We start from the raw sequence: 23,068 nt of genomic DNA on the forward strand, positions 1-23,068 counted from the left end.
GGTCAGTTGATGGCTACTGCGCCTGCGTGGCCCTGGCCGTACGCAACCTCGTTTCTCGCTGGCAGCCATTCTCCTTCCAGTCCTTCGGGGGCTCTAGGTTCCCTCTGATGAGATCGCCGCTTATAGTCATAATGACAGCCGATGACCTCACTGTAGGGGTACGGCGCCACTCGGAGGACAGAGGGAGAACTGCAGTGCTGGATTCAGGGGAGGCGAGTAAGTGCAGGGCTGCTGCAGATCTCACTGCAGTATGATTTTTGTTTTCACTGATTTAGGGTCTAAAACCATGTGAAAAAATTTGCACCGCTTTTAGACCCTAAAATCCATAAATAATCATACCAGGAAGGTTAAAATGAGTCCATCAGTTGCTTCATTCTCGGGTAAATGTCCCCAGGAGTCCCACTTATTTTATATTTCAAACTTCCAGATAACCTTCCATGTATAGAGGTCACATGATAAATCCATGCAGGCAGACAGCGATCCCCTTACCTGAAGTAAGTGGCGATACACAGGATGACAACCAGCATGGGATAATAGATGTAAAACCCATCAGCGATCAGTGGCAGGACCTTCAGCGATCCCATGATCTGTGACCAGGAGAGACACAAAGCGGTCAGCAAAGCACGGTGAGGTCATGTGGCTGCCCCCATGATCAGAGGATGGACTCACCGAGGTGTAGGCCGTCTGCACCGTGTTCTGGTGGGAAATGGACCCGTCCATGTGGGTCAGACCCAGGAAATTCAGGCACATGGGAGGAGTCAGACGGCAGAAGAGCCTGCAGGCAAGAAATGTTACAAAAACTGTAACAAACTACAGCAAAGTACAAGGTTTACCTACATAAATCAACAGATTAAAAAGAGTTAAAAAAAAATAATCCTACATGTTGTTATTAATCTGTTATTAGATTTACTTTGTTTCAAATGTTTATCAGAAAAGTAAGTGTGTGCGTGCGTCAGTCACTGTGGTTCCTCTTTAATGGGAATGTCCAAGCTAATTACAACTGCCCCTGGGCAGTACACGTCAGAGGACGTCAGCGCGACCGCGAGTGGCTCTTTCACAGGCGCAGTAGATAACGACCTGGCGAGGTCCGCATCTTCACCGGAGGGGATGGATGTGGCGCGGGCACAGGACGGCTACTTACCAAGGGGCAGGAGGAAGCCCTGGGTAAGTAGATTTTTTTTTCTCCAAATAGCTTGCATCTTTCCTTTAAGATGCACAAGATTATTGTGGAATGAATGTCCCTACCTTAGCATTGTCAAGTAGCAAGCGGTTACACAGCACAAAACATCACTTGTGTACAGAAGCTGCCAATACAAAGAAGTCCGTACAATAGCATGTATTATATCTCTGCCTGGCTACACAACAGAGGTGTTCTGTAACAGAGTTCCAATATAAAGAGGAACTGCAGTGAAAATAATGTAACAAATAAAATTGCTTATGTCTGAAGGCATGAAAATGACTGTAAAAGTGGGCATGCTGAATAATTTGCTGCATTCTACTCTATGCCACTACAGGGCCTCTTTACACAACAGTTCAGTTCCTGCTAGAAAGCACCCTGGCTGACTCGGAGAAGGCAGCCTGGTCCACTCACATGCCACTGAACAGCAGGCTGTAGGCATCCGTCTGATGATGTGCTGCAAAGTAGTAATAATTGAACACTCGGATCCTGAAGACTGTAGAATACACACAGATGCTCAGGAAGAACAAGGAGAAGAAACAGGCCACCTAGGAGCAAGACAAACAAACCAACCATGTATGAGACAACACAGAACATTCAGTTTCATCGAATCGGCACTAAGAACATCATTTATATAAGGTTACCATTTGTAATTGGCAACTGTTAAATATTTGTGACCTTCAAAAGCAATCTAGAAGCCTTTTGATATTCTTCCTGCTCTGTCTATAATCAGGGCTGTAAAGTTGGGAGTCATAGTTGGAGCAATTTTGGGGTACCTGGAGTCAGGGGTTTCATAAGTCGTCCGATGATTTTTGTACCCACTACATAGCCCTGCAAGGGTTGTGGAGTCGGAAACAAGGAGTCAGAGCAATTTTTGGATACCAAAAATTGAGGAGTTGGAGTCAAATGATTTTTGTACTGAATCCATAGCCCTGTCTCTAACCATGATGAATTGGATTTATTATGTATTTATACAGCGCAGACTTCTTCTGCAGTGCACCAAATTTTTGCCACCAAATGTCCTTTAGAATAGCTCACACCAGAACCCCTATTATAATCCTAGTCTAATGTCTCATTCATGAGAAAACCTATGAACTTGCCAGTATGCTTTTGGGGGGTGGGGAGAAACTAGAGTGCCTACAGGAAACCCAAAGACACATGGGAAGAATGGGCAAACTCAATGCAGATAATGTCCTGACCACAATTCAAACCTGGGACCCCAATGCTGCAGGGTAAAGGTGCCTCCACATCAGGCAATGTACGGGCAGATCGACCAAGATCTTCCGATCGAAGAGAGGTTCTGTAGGCTGCCCATACACAGCAGGCCGATTCCCGATCGATTTCAACATCAGCTCTCTTGGGAATCGGCCTTGCGACACCGCATCTGCCGCCTCACATGTGACATCACACACGCCCCCATGTATACTCCAGCAACCACGTGGGGTGCGTGTATGCGCACGGAGGAGAGAGCGCGGATCGAGCGGCGCACACTGATAGGTATACTGCACAGGACAACGGAGGAGCATATTTTACAGTAGGGGGAACAGAGCCAGGGGTTTCGTCGCTCGTCCCGATATCGCACAATGTTGCCACTGCGCACATTTGCAGCATGTCCGATGAAAGGATACAGCATGTCCGATTCATATTGGTCGCATCATTGATCGGGCATGCTCTGGGCGGCACCGATTTTCATCTGATTAGATTATAATAATCGAAAAAGATGGTCGATCGGCCACCATGTCGCCTGATGTATGGTCACCTTAAAGAGAATCTGTACTGTAAAATTCTTACAATAAAAAGCATACCATTCTATTTATTATGTTCTCCTGGGCCCCTCTGTGCTGTTGCTGCCACTCCCTGCTGCAATCCTGGCTTGTAATTGCCATTTTTATGCAGTGTTTACAAACAAAAGACATAGCAAGTGATACACTGAGAGTCATACAGAGTGTGCAGGGGGCCTGGAGAGGGTGTGTATAGCTTCTAGCCAATTACAAGCAGCACAGCACATTCCAGCCTGACTGTCTCAGCCCGACAGAGCCGACAGAGGAGAGAAGATTAGATCATTTAACAGAGATAACACAGCCACTGTGCAAATAGGAAAGGCGGCAGTTATGCTGGGTACACACGGTGCGTTCCCGCACTCGATTCCCGCCGATGCGCCTCTCGATTCCCGTTGATTCGTTTAGTTTTGACATGTCCGATTCGCGTTTCGATGGCTTGTTAGGTCGATTTGCCATACTTTACATGGCATTCGACCTAAAAATCATCGAAATGCGCTCGGAAATGCTCAGAAATAATTGAATCGTCGGGAATCGAGCAGCGCATTCGATGCGGGAACGCAACGTGTGTATCCAGCATTAGACAGAGCACATTAGAACAGGTATAGGAACCTATAGGATAGAAAAAATAAGGATGAACATTTTGTTACAGAGTCTCTTTAAGAGTTCCTTCACTACTGTGAATACATTACTTGGAACCATTAGAGTCATCACCCAGTATCATTTTTCCTACAATTTTACTGGTGTGAATTTACACAATCCCCCCCCCCCCCCCCCATACCTCAATATAAATATAGTTGTATGTTCTCTCTGCCTGCTGTATGAACACAGCAAAGAGAGACAGGACAGGGTGAGTGCTGAAGAAGGTGCACTCCGACCAGACAACCACAGCAGAGAATAGAGCCAGAATGACGGCCAGGATCCGGAACCACCAGGGACGCAGCAGACACTCCCAGTACCACTCTGTGCAAGACAAGAGAAACACCATTATCATTTATTTACGCTGCAATGTACAAACAGCATGAAAAACTTTCACCGGTCCCTGCTTCCAATAACTAGGACACCTGAAGTGAGAAGGATATGGGGGCTGACATTTATTTTGAAGTAATACCAGTTGCCTGGCTGTACTGCTGTGCCTCTGCCTCTAATACTGTAAGCCATGGACCCTGAACTTGGCTTCAATCAGAACGAGTCAAAATGGAAAATGCCAAGAACAGTTTTCTCTTTATACTATAATTTTTTTTTACTGAAATCAAAATGTGGACGGTACAATACATATGTAAGTAGATCAAGTATTTATCTACTTATATATGTTTTTCCCCCTGGGATAGTATGGCTGACCCTGCTGCTTTAACCTCCCTAGCGTTCTGACTTATTGCGGCGCACGGCCGCGGGAGGGTTTTTTGAAGCTATTTTTTTTTTTTTTTTTTACATGTAGCTAGCCTAGCGCTAGCTACATGCTTCTCCTCCCTCCCTTTGCTTTCCCACCCACCCCTCCGATCGCCGCCTGCGCAAATACCCAACAGGAAATCCCATTCTGAACGGGATTTCCTGTATGGGCTTCCCCCGTCGACATGGCGACGATCGCGATGACGTCTTCGACGTCGTGACGTCAGAGGGAGTCCCGATCCACCCCATAGCGCAGCCTGGCGGTGATTGGCCAGGCTGCGCAAGGGGTCTGCGGGGGGGGGGGGCCTCTTTCGCGGCGGGTAGCGGTGGCGAGCCGCAGCGATCGCAACAAACACGCAGCTAGCAAAGTGCTAGCTGCGTGTTTGAAAAAACAAATTGTGCAAATCGGCCCACTAGGGCCTGAGCAGTGCCCTGCGGCGTTACTGCTCAGGCCCTAGTGAGGGACGAGCTGAGCTCGTCCGTAACGCCCAGGAGGTTAAAGCTCTCAAGAGCCATATAAAATGGCAAGGAGAGCCACAATCGGCCTGTGGGCCTTGAGTTTGACACCTGTGCCTTAGAGCCTCCCTGTCCCTCTCTGCGTCCCCTCGTTCTTCCACCAAGCCTCCTGTTTCAGCCTCTGACTTTAATGTCTAAGAGGCTTTCGGGTCTCCTCGGAAGGCCACGGAAGTATTAGAATCTCCTAGTATTTCCGAAGACGAGGAGCTCGTGTAGCATGCATGAGATCCCAGTACTTCTGTTGAGCCCGAAGACGCAGCTGGTGTCTCCAGTACAGTTAATAGTACTTCCTACATGACTACATCAAAGACACCAAACAGACTCCCGTTGTAGTTGAGCCCACATGGATATATTGCATGTTGTGTTTCTGCAGATTATACCAACAGAAGAGGTGTATTATATGCAGATCATACCAACAGCAGGGGTGTAGAAACGTCGGGTGATCCAGCTCTCTGGCTCCTGCGGGGGAAAGGTGTGAATGAACTGCCTGGAAGCGCTCGTCTCATTTTTAGCAACATCCTCCAAATGGAAAGCTTGTTCTAGCAGCATACGCCACTGAACCTGCGTCCGGTTATGTCTCTGGACTGCATAGATTGCCTGTGGACAGAAACACAACAGTTGTAGCGAGGGGCACCATTAATATAGGTGCAGCTAAATGGATGCAATGCAATACCATATTTCACCAACAGGTGGAGCTGCAAAAAGAATTACCAAAATTAACTCCCGTGCACAATGTTATCAAAATGAGGTTTTCAATACATAATCCTAATGTCTGCTAAGCAATCCATGGAATGTGCTACAAAAAGGCTACAACTGGTTGCACATGCGTACAATGCCTAAAACCAAAGCTACATACACATGGTACTGTTCTGCCATTCAAAACAGTGGTTTATTCTTGTTTTGCATGACACTCTAGTGTGAGTGCTCAGCAGAGACCTGGACAGCTCAAATCTACACAGTCTGCAGAAAACACACTCTGTAAAAACAAACATGGAAGATTGTCTTGGGCAAAATGTACATACATACATACATACATACATACATACATACATGTAGTATGTGTGTCACTATCATGAAAAATTGTAAAATATAAAATGCATATGTATAAAATGTACATTTGTTTCAGAGTAAAGTGCACTATATTTTTCTTGTGTCGCTGTCATTTACAGTAGAGGTTAGTGCTGCTGAACAAACAGTTACTGCCATTCTGCAGCCAGGTTTGTACTTTCATACATGTTTAACTACTTCTTGTTCCTGAGGCAGTAGATCTATGCCCCGCTGGACTTCATCTAAAGTCCCAGGGGCGTAAAAACTCGTCTTCTGCCTCCTACAGGCGGTGGACGCTCAACCCCATTCTCAGCCGGTAGTTCACAGATTGGTGAATGGGAACATGTGTTCCCAAAGCATATCAAAGCACCCGATTTAAAGGGAAGGTTCAGGGAGGGTGGGGAAAAAATAAAAATCAATTTCCACTTACCTGGGGCTTCCTCCAGCCCGTGGCAGGCAGGAGGTGCCCTCGCCGCCGCTCCGCAGGCTCCCGGTGGTCTCCGGTGGCTGACCCGACCTGGCCAGGCTGGCTGCCAGGTCGGGCTCTTCTGCGCTCCAAGTCCTTGTACTTCTGCGTCCCACGCCGGCGCTCTGATGTCATCGGACGTCCGCCGGGCTGTACTGCGCATGCGCAGTAGTTCTGCGCATGCGCAGTAGAGCCCGGAGGACGTCCGATGACGTCAGAGCGCCGGCGTGGGACGCAGAAGTACAAGGACTTGGAGCGCAGAAGAGCCCGACCTGGCAGCCGGCCTGGCCAGGTCGGGTCGGCCACCGGAGACCACCGGGAGCCTGCGGAGCGGCGGCGAGGGCACCTCCTGCCTGCCACGGGCTGGAGCAAGCCCCAGGTAAGTGGAAATTGATTTTTATTTTTTCCCCACCCTCCCTGAACCTTCCCTTTAAGAATGATCTCTGCTGTTACAGCAGATTTCATTCATTGAAAGTCTAAACAAAACAAAAAAAACAAAAACAAAAAACAAACAAACAAAAAAAATTGCTTTTGTTTTAGTTAGGAAGCCATGATTCAGCTTCCTAAGCAGTAAAGCGCCATCTAGTTTAATTTCTGCATCAATTAATAAAAAGCAAACTTAAAAATAAAAAAACATATTAACCCTTCCAATTCCCTCCTTAATCCCCATCGCTACCAAAATAAAAACACTTAAAAAAGCTAAAATAATATAATTTAAAAGAGAGTACATAAATAGTTATGCTAGGGACTTAGTGTTTTACATATGGATGCTATGAGGGCATATTATAGTTATTTTTTGCAAAGATGGGCTGTAATTATTATAGAGTAGAGTGAAAAAGCTAAAAACTCAACATCAAAAAAAAAAAATACTATTTCAATAATATTTCAAAATAAAATATTGTCGCCATACATAGGGACATAATTTAAACTCTGCAATAACCAGGACAAATGGGCAAATACAATTTGAGGGTTTTATCTACAGTCACACAATTTATTTTAAAATTATAATGGGTGAAAACTGACAAATTATTATTTTTAAAAAATGGTTTCTTCTTATCATCGTTAATATATATATATATGTAAAATAAAATTATGCTTAGCAAAAAGTATAGTACAACCCAAATCCAAATGTATAAATCATCTAGGTGTCATAAGTAGTGATAAAGTTATTGGTGAATGAATGGGAGGAGCACTGAAATGTGAAAACTGCTCTGGTCCATAAAGGGAATGGTGAAGAAGATTATATATATTTCACCTGTTTGTGAAGTTTCACTAGTGTCTTCTCACTGGGATAGCTAATATTCTTTTCTTCAAAGTCCTCGTAGTCATCCATATTCCTTCCCATCTTCTCTTGGTACTCAGTAGGACACTAAAGATAAAGATCAAAAGAAAGCCATTGAAACCTGAGTGCACAATCCATGCAATGAAAGGCAGCTACATGGCACAAACTGAGGGCTTCTTGTTAGGACTAATGACTAGTACCTGGAGATAAACGTTTGGATGTAAAAGTGGCTCTATCAATAATGGTCCAACTGGTGGTGCAGTCTGGTGAACCAATCAATTTACTGTTTTGCCCCACTCAAGGTGATCCTTAGATACTCTTACCCTTAGCCTCGTTCACATCAATTAGCGCAGATGGCCGTGCGACCGGAACGCAACACGTACAATCACACTCCATCTGCGCCGAGCTGCTGATCCCACTCACTACAGTGAAAGGGTCAGCGCTGCGATTCTCGAAAAATGCATGCAGCGGTGCGATAGCACATCGACTGCTGCGCAGTGCATATGATGGGAACCTTAAAGGTGGCCATACACTCGTTAGATTAGCAGCAGATAGATCATCAGATAGATTTCTGATCTATCTGATGTGTTTAGGAAAACTTTTTACTAGGAACAGATTTCCAATAGATTTCAGTTTGAAGTCTATTGAAAATCAATCTGATGGCATTTTTTTGCCTTCAAATTTCCATTAGGGCCTATGCAAAATGATAAGCAATCTCAACTGATCGACCTAGATTTTCTAGCATGTCAGATCGATTGAAATCGATCGAAATCGGACGCAAATCGGTCGACTGGTCAATCGATTTGCAATCGACCAATCGATCGATTTTGATCGATCGCCAAAAGTCAGCTGAGTGTATGGGCCCCTTAAGGCTGGTACCACATGAAAAAGTAAAATTACCAACTACTGAGTTAATTAACCGACTTAACCGTCTCAATAAATGTAGATTCACTAACCGAGCATTCAGTAGTGAGATGTTCAATAATTTATCTCCAGCCTGGAGCTGTTGGCAACTAACAATTAGCCAAGCAGTAAACATGAAAGGCAAAAGAGAAGGCTAAGAGGAGGAGTCACTCAACTACTCACTCCATTGGTACCGATATACTGACGGGTGGGACATCAGAAAAAAACAAATTACAAGATGCAGGGACAGAGCACATTCATAGAGATTTCCCTGTAATCCTTTAAACATGCACCAGGAAATATTGATACAGAGAATCAGAGGAACTAGAGAAGGAATGCAGATCTAAAGAGATGCTGAAGATGCCCTCTACTCATTTATGCTGTCACAGGACAGAAGCAGAAACAGTTCATGTATTAAGCAGACCGCTAGCACAGGGAAATCGGATCAATTTCTCCACTTTGTAAAATATTTGAAAAATCGAATCAATACACCATACACTGATCAATTTTTCCAAAAATTAAAAAAAACAAAAAAAAAAAACTTTGATTAACCACTTGAGGACCACAGTCTTTTCGCCCCTTAAAGGGAAGGTTCAAGCAAAAAAAAAAATGAGATTCACTTACCTGGGGCTTCTACCAGCCCCATGTAGCCATCCTGTGCCCTCGTAGTCACTCACTGCTGCTCCAGTCCCCCGCTGGCAGCTTTCTGACCTCGGAGGTCAGGGCCACATTGCATACATTTTTACGCATTCCAGCTAGTGCAGGAACAAAAATTTACGCGTTTCACCACTAACGCGTAAAAATGTATATGTTAATGTTCCTGCACTAGCGGGAATGTGTAAAAATGTACGCAATTTGGCCCTGACCTCCGAGGTCAGAAAGCTGCCAGCGGGGGACTGGAGCAGCAGTGAGTGACTACGAGGGCACAGAATGGCTGCATGGGGCTGGTAGAAGCCCCAGGTAAGTGAATCTCATTTTTTTTTTTTGCTTGGACCTTCCCTTTAAGGACCAGAGCCTTTTTTTTCCCATTCAGACCCCTGCAGCTTTCACGGTTTATTGCTCGGTCATACAACCTACCACCTAAATGAATTTTACCTTCTTTTCTTGTCACTAATACAGCTTTCTTTTGGTGCTATTTGATTGCTGCTGCGAGTTTTACTTTTTATTATATTCATCAAAAAAGACATGAATTTTGTCAAAAAAATGACTTTTTTAACTTTCTGTGCTGACATTTTTCAAATAAAGTAACATTTCCTATACATTTGAGCGCGAAAGTTATTCTGCTACATGTCTTTAATAAAAAAAAACAACATTCAGTGTATATTTATTGGATTGGGTAAAAGTTATAGCGTTTACAAACTATGGTGCCAAAAGTGAATTTTCCCATTTTCAAGCATCTCTGACTTTTCTGACCCCCTGTCACGTTTCATGAGGTGCTAAAATTCCAGGATAGTATAAATACCCCCCAAATGACCCCATTTTGGAAAGAAGACATCCCAAAGTATTCAGTGAGAGGCATGGTGAGTTCATAGAAGATTTTATTTTTTGTCACAAGTTAGCGGAAAATGACACTTTGTGACAAAAAAATAAAAAAGGTTTCCATTTCTTCTAACTTGCGACCAAAAAAAAATGAAATCTGCCACGGACTCACTATGCTCCTCTCTGAATACCTTGAAGTGTCTACTTTCCAAAATGGGGTCATTTGTGGGGTGTGTTTACTGTCCTGGCATTTTGGGGGGTGCCTTATTGTAAGCACCCCTGTAAAGCCTAAAGATGCTCATTGGACTTTGGGTCCCTTAGCGCAGTTAGGCTGCAAAAAAGTGCCACACATGTGGTATTGCCGTACTCAGGAAAAGTAGTTGCTGGGTGGGAGAAATATCTCCGTAAATGACAATTTTTTTTTTTATTATTTTTTTTTACACACAATTGTCTATTTACAGAGATATTTCTCCCACTCAGCATGGGTATGTGTAAAAATACACCCCAAAACACATTATACTACTTCTCCTGAGTACGGCGATACCACATGTGTGGCACTTTTTTGCACCCTAACTGCGCTAAGGGGCCCAAAGTCCCATGAGTACCTTTAGGATTTCACAGGTCATTTTGCGACATTTGGTTTCAAGACTACTCCTCACGGTTTAGGGCCCCTAAAATGCCAGGGCAGTATAGGAACCCCACAAATGACCCCATTTTAGAAAGAAGACACCCCAAGGTATTCCGTTAGGAGTATGGTGAGTTCATAGAAGATTTTTTTTTTGTCATGCCAGGGCAGTATAGAAACCCTACAAGTGACCCCATTTTAGAAAGAAGACACCCCAAGGTATTCTGTTAGGAGTATGGTGAGTTCATAGAAGATTTTTTTGTCACAAGTTAGCGGAAAATGACACTTTGTGAAAAAAAAAAAACAATACAAATCAATTTCCGCTAACTTGTGACAAAAAATAAAATCTTCTATGAACTCATCATACACCTAACAGAATACCTTGGGGTGTCTTCTTTCTAAAATGGGGTCACTTGTGGGGTTCCTTTACTGCCCTTGCATTTTAGGGGCCCTAAACCGTGAGGAGTAGTCTGGAAACCAAATGCCGCAAAATGACCCTTGTAATCCTAAAGGTACTCATTGGACTTTGGGCCCCTTAGCGCAGTTAGGGTGCAAAAAAGTGGCACACGTGGTATCGCCGTACTCAGGAGAAGTAGTATAATGTGTTTTGGGGTGAATTTTTACATATAACCATGCTGGGTGGGAGAAATATCTCTGTAAATGACACATTTTTGATTTTATTTAAACACAATTGTCCATTTACAGATTTCTCCCACCCAGCATGGGTATGTGTAAAAATACACCACAAAACACATTATAATACTTCTCCTGAGTACGGCGATACCACATGTGTGACACTTTTTTGCAGCCTAGGTGCGCTAAGGGGCCCAACGTCCTATTCACAGGTCATTTTGAGGCATTTGTTTTCTAGACTACTCCTCACGGTTTAGGGCCCCTAAAATGCCAGGGAAGTATAGAAACCCCACACATTTTACGGGCCCAAAACCGTGAGTAGTCGGGAAACCAAATTTCTCAAAATGACTGTTCAGGGGTATAAGCATCTGCAAATTTTGATGACAGGTGGTCTATGAGGGGGCAAATTTTGTGGAACCGGTCATAAGCAGGATGGCCTCTTAGATGACAGGTTGTATTGGGCCTGATCTGATGGATAGGAGTGCTAGGGGGGTGACAGGAGGTGATTGATGGGTGTCTCAGGGGGTGGTTAGAGGGGAAAATAGATACAATCAATGCACTGGGGAGGTGATCGGAAGGGGGTCTGAGGGTTTGGCCGAGTGATCAAGAGCCCACACGGGGCAAATTAGGGCCTGATCTGGTGGGTAGGTGTGCTAGGGGGTGACAGGAGGTGATTGATGGGTGTCTCAAGGTGTGATTAGAGGGGGGAAATAGATGCAAGCAATGCACTGGCGAGGTGATCAGGGCTGGGGTCTAAGGACGTTCTGAGGGTGTGGGCGGGTGATTGGGTGCCCTTGGGGCAGATTAGGGTCTAATCTGATGGGTATCAGTGACAGGGGGTGATTGATAGGTAATTAGTGGGTGTTTAGGGTAGAGAACAGATGTAAACACTGCACTTGGGAGGTGATCTGACGTCAGATCTGCGGGCGATCTATTGGTGTGGGTGGGTGATCAGATTTCCCGCAAGGGGCAGGTTAGGGGCTGATTTTCCTTGTTAAGGGATACCCTAGTGAATGGGTATACCAATCACAAGAAGAAATTAGGCAGAAGGAACGTAACCAGTTATTGGGTCCTAGGAATGCACAGGATTGGAAAAGTAGGGAGGCAAACGAGTTCAATGTAGTGCTACAATATACGGCCCAATCAAAAAAGGTTGTGAATATATTCCAGAAACACTGGGACGTCCTAAAAGAAGATAAACTACTGGGTGAGAAGTTACCAGATAGACCCAAGGTGATATTCAAAAAAGCACCAAATCTGGGGTTATCCATAGCCACAGCGGCAAATGAGCGATTCCCCCCAAAGGGGAGCGGATTAAGGGATAGGGGGGGGTTTTGTGAGATGCGGAACATGTTTGAACTGCAGAAGAACTAGCAACCCGGGAAGAATAGTGGAAATTGAGGCACAAGACACGGTGAAATATAAAATTAGAGACTTCATTACATGTACCACAGCTGGGGTGATCTATTGTGTCCAGTGTCCCTGCCATAAGAGGTATATTGGGAGAACCAAGAGATCACTCCAGAGGCGGGTGGGGGAACATTTTAATAACATTGAAAAGAAGAATGAGGGGCATCCGCTATCCAAACATTACAAGGAACAGCATAGTGGGAGTTTAAGGGGGACTATATTCTTTGGAGTAGAGGTTGTGGAACCCGATTGGAGAGGGGGTAATTATATTCATAAAATGTCTAGGAGTGAATCCAAGTGGATTTTTCAATTGGACACCTTGATCCCAAAGGGATTAAATAGTGAAATGGAGCTTTTTGCATTCTTTTAAAGTGTATTAGTGATAATATGGCTATGCTGCTTTGTACAGAGGGTGGGGGGATTATCTGTAACATGAATCATTATAAAACCAAGTATTATGGGCACCAAATATGGGGGATTTGTGAATTGGCAATGTATGTATTTGGACTGTGTGCATGAGGATGTATGCTGTATTTTAATTTAGGCACAGGAGCATAATACATCACTCACTAAGGAATTTTACATTGCAAGATGTTTCTGAAAATGTTCAGGAAGTCTCTATGTGTGCTTTATGCTTTAAAAACGAAACTCTGACAAGTGTGAACTTTGCCCTCAGTGACATATGGATGGGCGGACCCATATAGGGTATATATATTGAATGAAGATGGCTGACTGCTCCATAAGCTAAAAACCCTCCTGATGAAGGCCATCGCTTAGTGGCTGAAACGCGTAGAGGTGAAGAGCTATTGCTGTTATTTGTGGGCAACGCAATTACAAGATTTGAACTGGGCTTGCAGTTTGCGCGCAGCTGCTGCCCGTATGTCAAGTTCTTAGATCTTGAGGTGACGTCACCGCTAGCAAGTAAAGCCCAGTGTAAGCCCAGCCGGGCGGAAGTACTGAGAGCAACCCGCCGTATCCTATTGGCGGAAGTGACGTGCCCTGTACGAGCCCGCTGACGTGAAGTAAGGAGCAGGAACCTGGAGATGCCGCTATCGTTATCATAACTTGTGAGGAGAACGGAGAAGTATTACCGAAACTTCTGACCTGTGAGGACATATATATGCGGGAACACGTGAGTTTCACACAGTCCGCTTAGACATCAGCATTTTGGTAAGCGCTGTACATGTAACCAACTTTCTGATTAGGAACTGATTGGGAACTGTTTGCGCACTACTGTTTACAAATTGGATCATATATTGCTTGCACAAACTGCTGGATGAAAACCTGTCCCTGATAAGGAAACTTTCATCAGGATTATCTGAACGATTAAAAGGATATGTGTGTATATATATATATATATATTTTTTTTTTTGGAGAGATAAACAACCTACCATCTCTTCATACAGATTCCTGTATCGCCTAATTTTATATACTTTTGTTTTTTATCATTTTTTATTTTTAAAGAAGGGCCCTTCTAAGTGTGTGAGGTGTGCAAGTACGGATGGTTTATGAGGTGTTGCTGCTGAAGATTCTTGTTCAGAACGGTGTGTTTTTAGATCATTTTCATTAAACGAAGATTGGGGAATACTTAAGGTGCCCATACACTCGTCAGATTGGCAGCAGACAGATAAGAAATGCATCTGATGATCTATCTGATGCGTTTTTAGAACATTTTTTACCAGGATAGAATTCCAATAGATTTCAGTTTGAAATCTGTTGAAATTCGATCTGATGGCATTTTTTTGCCATCAGATTTCCATTAAGGTCAATGCAAACTGATAAGCAATCTCATCAGATCGACCTAAATTTTCCACCCTGCTAGTTCGATGGAAATCCATCGAAATCGATCGAAATCGGCCGTCGATCGGTCGATTGGCCAACCGATTTGCGATCGATCGATCGATCGATCGATCGCGATCGATCGGTCGGCCAGAAAATCGGCTGAGTGTATGGGCTGCTTAAGCGCGTGTTATCTGTGTTTTAATCTTGTTTTTTGATCTGGAGGGGTGGAGGGAGTCCCCCTTATAACACACAGCTGAGCAGTGGTTTTCCACTGTGTCTTGGTCCACCTTTGCGCTTGGTTTGTCCACATATAAAATTTCTCAAAATGACTGTTCAGGGGTATAAGCATCTGCAAATTTTGATGACAGGTGGTCTATGAGGGGGCAAATTTTGTGGAACCGGTCATAAGCAGGATGGCCTCTTAGATGACAGGTTGTATTGGGCCTGATCTGATGGATAGGAGTGCTAGGGGGGTGACAGGAGGTGATTGATGGGTGTCTCAGGGGGTGGTTAGAGGGGAAAATAGATACAATCAATGCACTGGGGAGGTGATCGGAAGGGGGTCTGAGGGTTTGGCCGAGTGATCAAGAGCCCACACGGGGCAAATTAGGGCCTGATCTGGTGGGTAGGTGTGCTAGGGGGTGACAGGAGGTGATTGATGGGTGTCTCAAGGTGTGATTAGAGGGGGGAAATAGATGCAAGCAATGCACTGGCGAGGTGATCAGGGCTGGGGTCTAAGGGCGTTCTGAGGGTGTGGGCGGGTGATTGGGTGCCCTAGGGGCAGATTAGGGTCTAATCTGATGGGTATCAGTGACAGGCGGTGATTGATGGGTAATTAGTGGGTGTTTAGGGTAGAGAACAGATGTAAACACTGCACTTGGGAGGTGATCTGACGTCAGATCTGCGGGCGATCTATTGGTGTGGGTGGGTGATCAGATTTCCTGCAAGGGGCAGGTTAGGGGCTGATTGATGGGTGGCAGTGACAGGGGGTGATTGATGGGTGGCAGTGACAGGGGGTGATTGATGGGTGATTGACAGGTGATCAGTGGGTTATTACAGGGAAGAACAGATGTAAATATTGCACTGGCGAATTGATAAGGGGGGGTCTGAGGGCAATCTGAGCGTGTAGGCGGGTGATTGGGTGCCCGCAAGGGGCAGATTAGGGTCTGATCTGATGGGTAACAGTGACAGGTGGTGATAGGGGGTGATTGATGGGTAATTAGTGGGTGTTTAGAGTAGAGAACAGATGTAAACACTGCACTTGGGAGGTGATCTGATGTCGGATCTGCGGGCGATCTATTGGTGTGGGTGGGTGATCAGATTGCCCGCAAGGGGCAGGTTAGGGGCTGATTGATGGGTGGCAGTGACAGGGGGTGATTGATGGGTGATTGACAGGTGATCAGGGGGGATAGATGCATACAGTACACAGGGGGGGGGGTCTGGGGGGGAGAGGGGTGATCAGGAGGGAGCAGGGGGCAGTTTGGGGTTAAAAAAAAAAATAGCGTTTATAGATAGTGACAGGGAGTGATTGATGGGTGATTGGGTGCAAACAGGGGTCTGAGGGGTGGGCAGGGGGGGGGGGGGGGTCTGAGGGGTGCTATGGGCGATCAGAGGGAAGGGGGGGGCAGGATCAGTGTGCTTGGTGCAGACTAGGGTGGCTGCAGCCTGCCCTGGTGGTCCCTCGGACACTGGGACCACCAGGGCAGGAGGCAGCCAGTATAATAGGCTTTGTATACATTACAAAGCCTATTATACTATGTACATGCGGCGATCCAGGTGCTAGTAACCCGCCGGCGCTTCCGAACGGCCGGCATGTTACAGCGTGAGGGGGGCGGAGCCAGTCGCCGGCGGCTGATCGCGTCACGAATGACGCAATCGCCGCATAACCACGCCTGCCGCCGCCTCCGCCGATGGGCGTATTGCGGTCGTTTAGGCCCAGTCTTTGCCGCCGCCCATTGGCTGGGGGCGGTCGGCAAGTGGTTAAATTACATATGCAGTTTTTATATTTTTATCAGGAAAAACAAAATTCCTCAAATGAAACTTTATTTTTTCAGAAAACAAAAAACAGGAAGATCGAGTTAATTGCAGCATGTATTGTCACCTTAAAGAGAACCCGAAGCGAGGTTCTCACAACGAAATCCCCATACAGAGGCTGGCTCTGCCTATAGAGCCCAGCCTCTGTTGCTAATCAGATCCCCCCTAAATCCCCCCTGCGCTCAGCCAGACCCCATAAATTACAGCCGCGCTGTGCGGCTGTGTTTACCTTTCTAACGTCAGTCTACCGCCTCCTGCTGAGCTCCGTCCCCGCCCGCGTCCCTTCCCTCCAATCAGCGGGGAGGGAAGGGACGCGGGCGAGACCTGAGCGATGCAAGAGGCGGGGGGAGGGCCGAGACTGATGCTAGAAAGGTAAACACAGCCGCTGCTGACGCGCTGCGTGTTGGCAGCGCGGGTGTCATTTATGGGGTATTGCGGAGCGCAGGGGGGATTTAGGGGGGATCTGAGTAGCAACAGAGGCTGGGCTCTATAGGCAGAGCCAGCCTCTGTATGTGGATTACGTTGTGAGAACCCCACCTCGGGTTCTCTTTAACAAAGCATGCAACAGCATGAGGGCAGAGCTGTAACATCTATCTGTTGTACAAACTCTTCAAACCAGTAATTCTAACAACACACTTTTGCACTACAAAAGAAAAACAATCTGTCCCAGCATTGGTCTTTTTTTTTTCCTCTTACCTTTCTTAGGATGGTGTCAACACATTTCCGCAAGGGGTGGTTGTATTTCATGCATTCATTCACTTTACGGACTTCCTGTAAAGACACATAGAAACAAGTGGTTCACCTGAGGCACCTTACAAAAAGCAGAAAGTTATCAATGCTTAGAAAAGAAAGAAGGTTTCCTCATCTGGAAAGGGGTCTTTCTAGTAAAAGTTTTAGTTTTTTTTAATATTCAATTATGAATTGTTTAGTCAGTGTTTGCCATTGTAAAATCTTTCCTCTCCCTGATTTACATTCTGAAATTTATCACAGGCGGCGTCTTTAATCTTGTCTGGTGATCCATGCAGCATGTTTACTGAGAGTTCTATGCACAGAGGTAGATACTGCTTGCTTGGCATTTGGAAACAGCTGTTATTTCCCACAATGCAATGAGGTTCACAGACAGCAAACTGTCAGGACCATGGCCCTGACATCACACTGTGGGAGGGGTTTCACCACAATATCAGCCAGACAGAGGTCCCTGATGATCTTATTGTGAAAAGGAATAGATTTCTTGTGGGAAAGGTGGTATCGGCTGCAGATTGGGATGACGTTCAATCCTGAATTAAAGTTCCTGCCCTGTTCAGACTGTCAGCGTTTGTAGAACGCGTATAAATTCAAAGAAACGCAAGTTGAAAAACGCATGCGTTTTTCTTGCGTTCAAATGTTTTCTATTGCGTTTTGCACACACACGACCCGGGGAAAAAAAAAATTATGGGAACCGCAGAGGGAAACGTACGCTAAAACGCAATAGTACGCGTTTTTGATACGTGTCCATAGACTTTCATTGAGTCCGTTTCTGTGCGTGACGCACAGAACTGCGTGCTGCAATGCGGATGTGAACAAGGCCATTGGAGAGCATTGATAGGCATTTCTATGCGTATATTGTACCCGTATGCGTTCCCTCAAAACGGCTAGGAACGCGCATAGACTGAACAGGGCCTTATATTATGCATTGGGGCGGGCAGGGGGAAGTGGGCTGACCTCCATGACGTCTTCCAGATTCTCCTCAGCATCGGCTTTCTCGGTCATCAGTTTGGCTGCTTTGAAATAGGTCTTCATCAGCAGATATCCTTTCTTTGCCCCATTCCAGTATGAGCGAGGGATCTCCACGAGACCGTACCCCATCAGCAGCACCAGGAGGAAGAGACCCCACGTATTGGCTGCGGCTATGCCAATAGTTTGTAGCTGGTACCTGCAGGATAAAAGATCAGCGGGATTCAGACAGGGCATAACAAAAGACAATACATAAATTCAAAAGAACACTGATAGCAGGTGGTTAAGATCATTCTTCAGCACAACCACATCCAGGCAGTAATCTCTACCAAGCAATCATCAGGAATGTTTAAAGGTGAACTGAAGTATGAGGTATATGGAGGCTGCCATATTTATTTCCTTTTAAGCAATACCAGTTGCCTGGCAGCCCTGCTGATCTATTTGGCTGAAGTAGTGGCTGAATCAAACCAGAAACAAGCATGCAGCTAATTTTATCTGTCAAAATTGTCAGAAAAACCTGATCTGCTGCATGCTTGTTCAGGGTCTAGGGATGAAAGTATTAGAGGCAGAGGATCAGCAGGATAGCCAGGTAACTGGATTTGCTTAAATGGAAATAAATATGGCAGCCTCCATACACCTCTCTCTACAGTTCAATTTAAAGCGAAATCAGCAGTAAACTGCATAAATAGACCCATGCCTTCAGCTTTTTACCCCCTGCATCTGAGCTATACAACCTGGGCAAAGCCCGTCCCCCCAGCCTTCTAAACAATGTGAATTGTGATGCTAAAATGTTGTGCACGTCATTCTGCCCTATACTTACCAGACTGGCAACACTGTGCCAAGCAGTACATGGCTGAGTGATCACTCAAAGGGCAGCCCTCCTGCAAGTTGTGCAGGGGACTACATGAAGCTGATCTGGAGGTAGATTCAGATAATTCCATGGGCACGCAAAGGGAACCTAAACGGAGAGGGATATGGATGTTTCCTTTTAAATAATGCCCGTTGCTTGGCAGTCCTGCTGATCTCTGGCTGCAGTAGTGTCTGAATCACACCTGAAACAAGCATGCAGCTAATCCAGTCTGTCTTCAGTCAGAGCACCTGATCTGCATGCATGTTCAGGGGCAGTGGCTGAAAGTATTAGTGGCACAGGATCAGCAGGAAAGTCAGGCAACCGGTATTATTTTAAAAAGGAAAATCCATATCCTCCTCAATTTAGGTTCCCTTTAAGCCTTGTACACACGCATGACTAAAGTCAGCTGAAGCGGCCATTATAGTTCTCCTCAGCCGACTTTAGTCATGTGTGTACAGTAGCCCCAACAACCGCTGCATGCATAGACGCGAGCTGTTGACAAAGGCTTGCAGCGGGAACAGCCCATCGGATGAGGACAGGGGAAGCCTCTTGAGGATCTCAAAGGATTCCTTTAAAAACTGAAACATTTTACAATTCTCAAAATTTACAGACTTTCTACTTTTATTAATATTTTTCCACCTGCCTCTCCCATTTCTATAATAACAAATACGTGAAAGTGTATGGAGCCATGCTGTCGGCATCCTGTAGTTAGTATGTCACTAACCAATGAATGTTGATAATGCTACATAATTTTGTATCATCTGTGAAGATTGCAACATTACTTTGTTTCATTTAAAGTGAACCCGAGGTGAGAGTGATCAGAAGGCGGCCATATTTGTTTCCTTTTAAACAATACCAGTTATCTGGCAGCCCTGCTGATCTATTTGGCTGCAGTAGTGTCCGAATTACACCAGAAACAAGCATGTGGCTAATCTTGTCAACTAATCTTGTCAGATTGGATAATAATGTCAGAAACAACTGATCTGCATATGCTTGTTCAGAAGAATAGAGGGACACCGACCTGAGCACTTCACACTTAGATGGTTGGGTGCACCTGCTACTCTGTTGCCTATGCTTGTTCAGGGTATATGGGTAAAAGTATTAGAGGCAGAGGATCAGCAATATAGCCAGGCAACTGATATTGCTTAAAAGAACATACCGGTAAATATGACAGCCTTTTATCACTCTCACCTCGGGTTCACTTAAGAGAACTGGACCCAGTACTGAACCTTACAGGATCCTACTGGTACTGCTAACTGTATTTTTCTTCCTTTTATCATTTGCCTTCATTCCCTTAACCAGTTCTCTTTACACTTCCCCTAATTCCTGCATCCTCAACTGTAAAAACAGTTATAGTGCAATAAAAAAAGTGTCCCAGTCAGTGTCAAAAGTTTTTTTTTTTAACACATTTTATTGAATTTCAAATATTTTTAACATACAACAGTGTACAACACTTACAACCCCTCTGTACAACATATCCCCTGGTCTCTTCTCGAGTCAGCCCTTCCCCACCCATCCCATATCATAAGTACATAGAATTGTAATACGTCTCCTTCTGACACATGAATCTTCGCAGATAAGTCAAATATCAATATTAAAGGTTTTTAACCACTTTTTTCATAGTTTATAGAATTTTTTCACAGAGCCACGATTTTCATAAACATTTTTATATACAGGTAGGTCTAGGTTCACTGAGGATTTGAAATCAGCAATGGATGGTGCTTCTGTCTTCTTCCAGGCAAGGGCTATTGCCCTCCTGGCGTAGAAAAGCAACAATTTTGCTAAATATAATTTTTTGCCACTGTCCCCAAAGTCATTAAAGGAATCCTGTAGGGGGGGGGGGGGGGGGGAATGAGTTGAATTTACCCGGAGCGTCTAATGGTCCCCCGCAGACATCCTGTGCCCGCGCAGCCACTCACCGATGCTCTGGCCCCACCTCCGGTTCACTTCTGGAATTTCAGACCTTAAAGTTTGAAAACCACTGCGCCTGCGTTGCCATGTCCTCGCTCCCACTAATGTCACCAGGAGTGTATTGGGCGGGCCCAGTGTGGTCTGCGCCTGCGCAGTATGCTCCTGGTGACATCAGCAGGAGCGAGGACACGGCAACGCAGGCGCAGTGGTTTTCAGACTGAAATTCCAGAAGTGAGGCGGAGGCGGGGCCGAAGCATCAGCGAGTGGCTGCGCAGGCACAGGATGTCTGCGGGGGACAATTACAAGCCCCGGGTAAGTTCAACTCATTTTCCTCCGACCCCCCTACAGTATTCCTTTAAGTAACATAGCTGTCAGTGTCAAAAGTTACAATATCTTTAAACATAAAACATAATTTATTGCGCTACTAATACACATGTAAGAAATTTGGATAAAGTAGTACATAAAAATGTTAAACGCAAAAATATGTCCTTTAAAAGCTTACTTACCATTCCAGATGCAGGTTCGGGTTCACAGCGACATAGATCAGTAATGCTCCGAAGATCAGCAGGTATGTGCCGTAGTAAATGGCGTTTTCTATCAGAGCAGTCTTGATTTTTCCTGTGATGGAGAATCCCCCGGACCGAGCATAGGACTGCATGAAAGGCAGCAGAATCCTGGGAAAAGCGACAATTATCAGCAACCACTCCCTGCTACCATAGACTGCCCTACACAAAGACAGTCACCCAATCTGGATGTTTGGTAATGATCTTAGGTGGTAATCACAGTGAACATTTTATCCAGCTGCTGGATGAAGGATGGAAAAGTGTTGGATTCTAGATTCACTCTGAAAATGTAAAAGCTTTCTGACCAGATAAATAACTTGCTGCAATGCCCAACTAAGACCATGCGTTGTTCTTCTTCTGCCAACTTACCAAGTGAGGAACTGTGACGTCCAGTAGACCACTCGCCAGAAGATTGGCATAATACCCTTGGGTATGTAGCTCCATGGCTTGTAGCACTGGGGAGGCAGGCTGCTCTCTGGGGCGCTGTGAAGATTAGGAGAAATGATTAGGCAGATAAACACTAGACACTCATCAGACCATCAGAGGGGTCCTGGAAAGTGATGGTAGATATTTGCATTCAGTAAGTTATTCACTGTCTCGACAGAAGTAAAAAAACTGACATTGAACTATTTATATCATTATTATTTTAGATTCACTGCATCTTCTGTGACGTGGTACAACAGAGCATACAAACTATAGACTATTACAAAACACTTAGTAGATTGAATAATAGACAAATTGAACACGTCAGCAATGCCTTGTACTTGGAGGTGGAGCTTATATTCTAAGGGCAGGGCTGTCCAACTCCAGCCCTCGAAGGCCATATCCATGCTTATGTTTAGGACGGATAGAGAACTGGAGAAATGTGTCCAACTTGATGACCTACGTCTTTCCTGATTCAGTCCTATCAATTCATTTAAGCTGTGCCAAACGTGTGAGGACCTCGGCCCTGGAGGACTGGATTTGGACCGCCCTGTTCTAAGGGGATAAAGGGAACCTAAAGTGAGAGGAATACAGCAGCTGCCATCTTCAGTCCCTTATAAACAATACAGTTGCCTGGCCGTCATGCTGAGCTTTTGACTTTAGTTTGAGTCACAAACGTGCAACAAGCATGCAGCCAGAGGAGTGAGACCAGAGTCACAGGGGGAGATTTATCACCGCATTACCGTTTTTTTTCTTCTTAATCTGTTCTAACCAGCAGGGAGAACAGTTCTGCATGATAAGAATCTTCTTAAATCCTAGTAATAGTGGCAGTTTAGCGTGGATTTCTAGAGCTGCACTACAGTTAAGAAAAGTGCAAATCCATTCCTGAACTGGTGCAGATTAAGAAGTGCTTGATACCAGTTCTACAGATGTAGAATTGCAGGCTAGACATGATTGCAGAGTGCAGGCTACACATGATATGTGTGGTGCTCCTCCCCCTGCTGAATTCCTCCTCAGAGCATGCTGCTATCAATACAGCAGGTGTGTTAGTTACCTCAGCAACAGCAATTCCCCTCACACACTGCAC

At 45.2% G+C, this 23,068-nt stretch overlaps 1 protein-coding gene across 1 annotated transcript in view; it reads right to left on the reverse strand.

Moving 5' to 3' along the window:
- LMBRD2 (LMBR1 domain containing 2) overlaps positions 1–23,068 on the reverse strand; it is a 67,252-nt gene that overhangs the window by 10,179 nt on the left and 34,005 nt on the right. The window contains exons 4-13 of the mRNA XM_068251239.1: positions 21,928–22,041; positions 21,502–21,669; positions 18,223–18,433; positions 17,218–17,292; positions 7,629–7,742; positions 5,274–5,457; positions 3,737–3,918; positions 1,592–1,725; positions 670–775; positions 490–587 (exon numbers count right to left, since the gene is read on the reverse strand). Of these exons, the coding sequence (XP_068107340.1) occupies positions 490–587; positions 670–775; positions 1,592–1,725; positions 3,737–3,918; positions 5,274–5,457; positions 7,629–7,742; positions 17,218–17,292; positions 18,223–18,433; positions 21,502–21,669; positions 21,928–22,041 (1,386 nt within the window). The remainder of the gene's footprint in view (positions 1–489; positions 588–669; positions 776–1,591; positions 1,726–3,736; positions 3,919–5,273; positions 5,458–7,628; positions 7,743–17,217; positions 17,293–18,222; positions 18,434–21,501; positions 21,670–21,927; positions 22,042–23,068) is intronic.

Source organism: Hyperolius riggenbachi, chromosome 1 (assembly GCF_040937935.1).
Source record: "Hyperolius riggenbachi isolate aHypRig1 chromosome 1, aHypRig1.pri, whole genome shotgun sequence".
NCBI lineage: Eukaryota > Metazoa > Chordata > Amphibia > Anura > Hyperoliidae > Hyperolius > Hyperolius riggenbachi.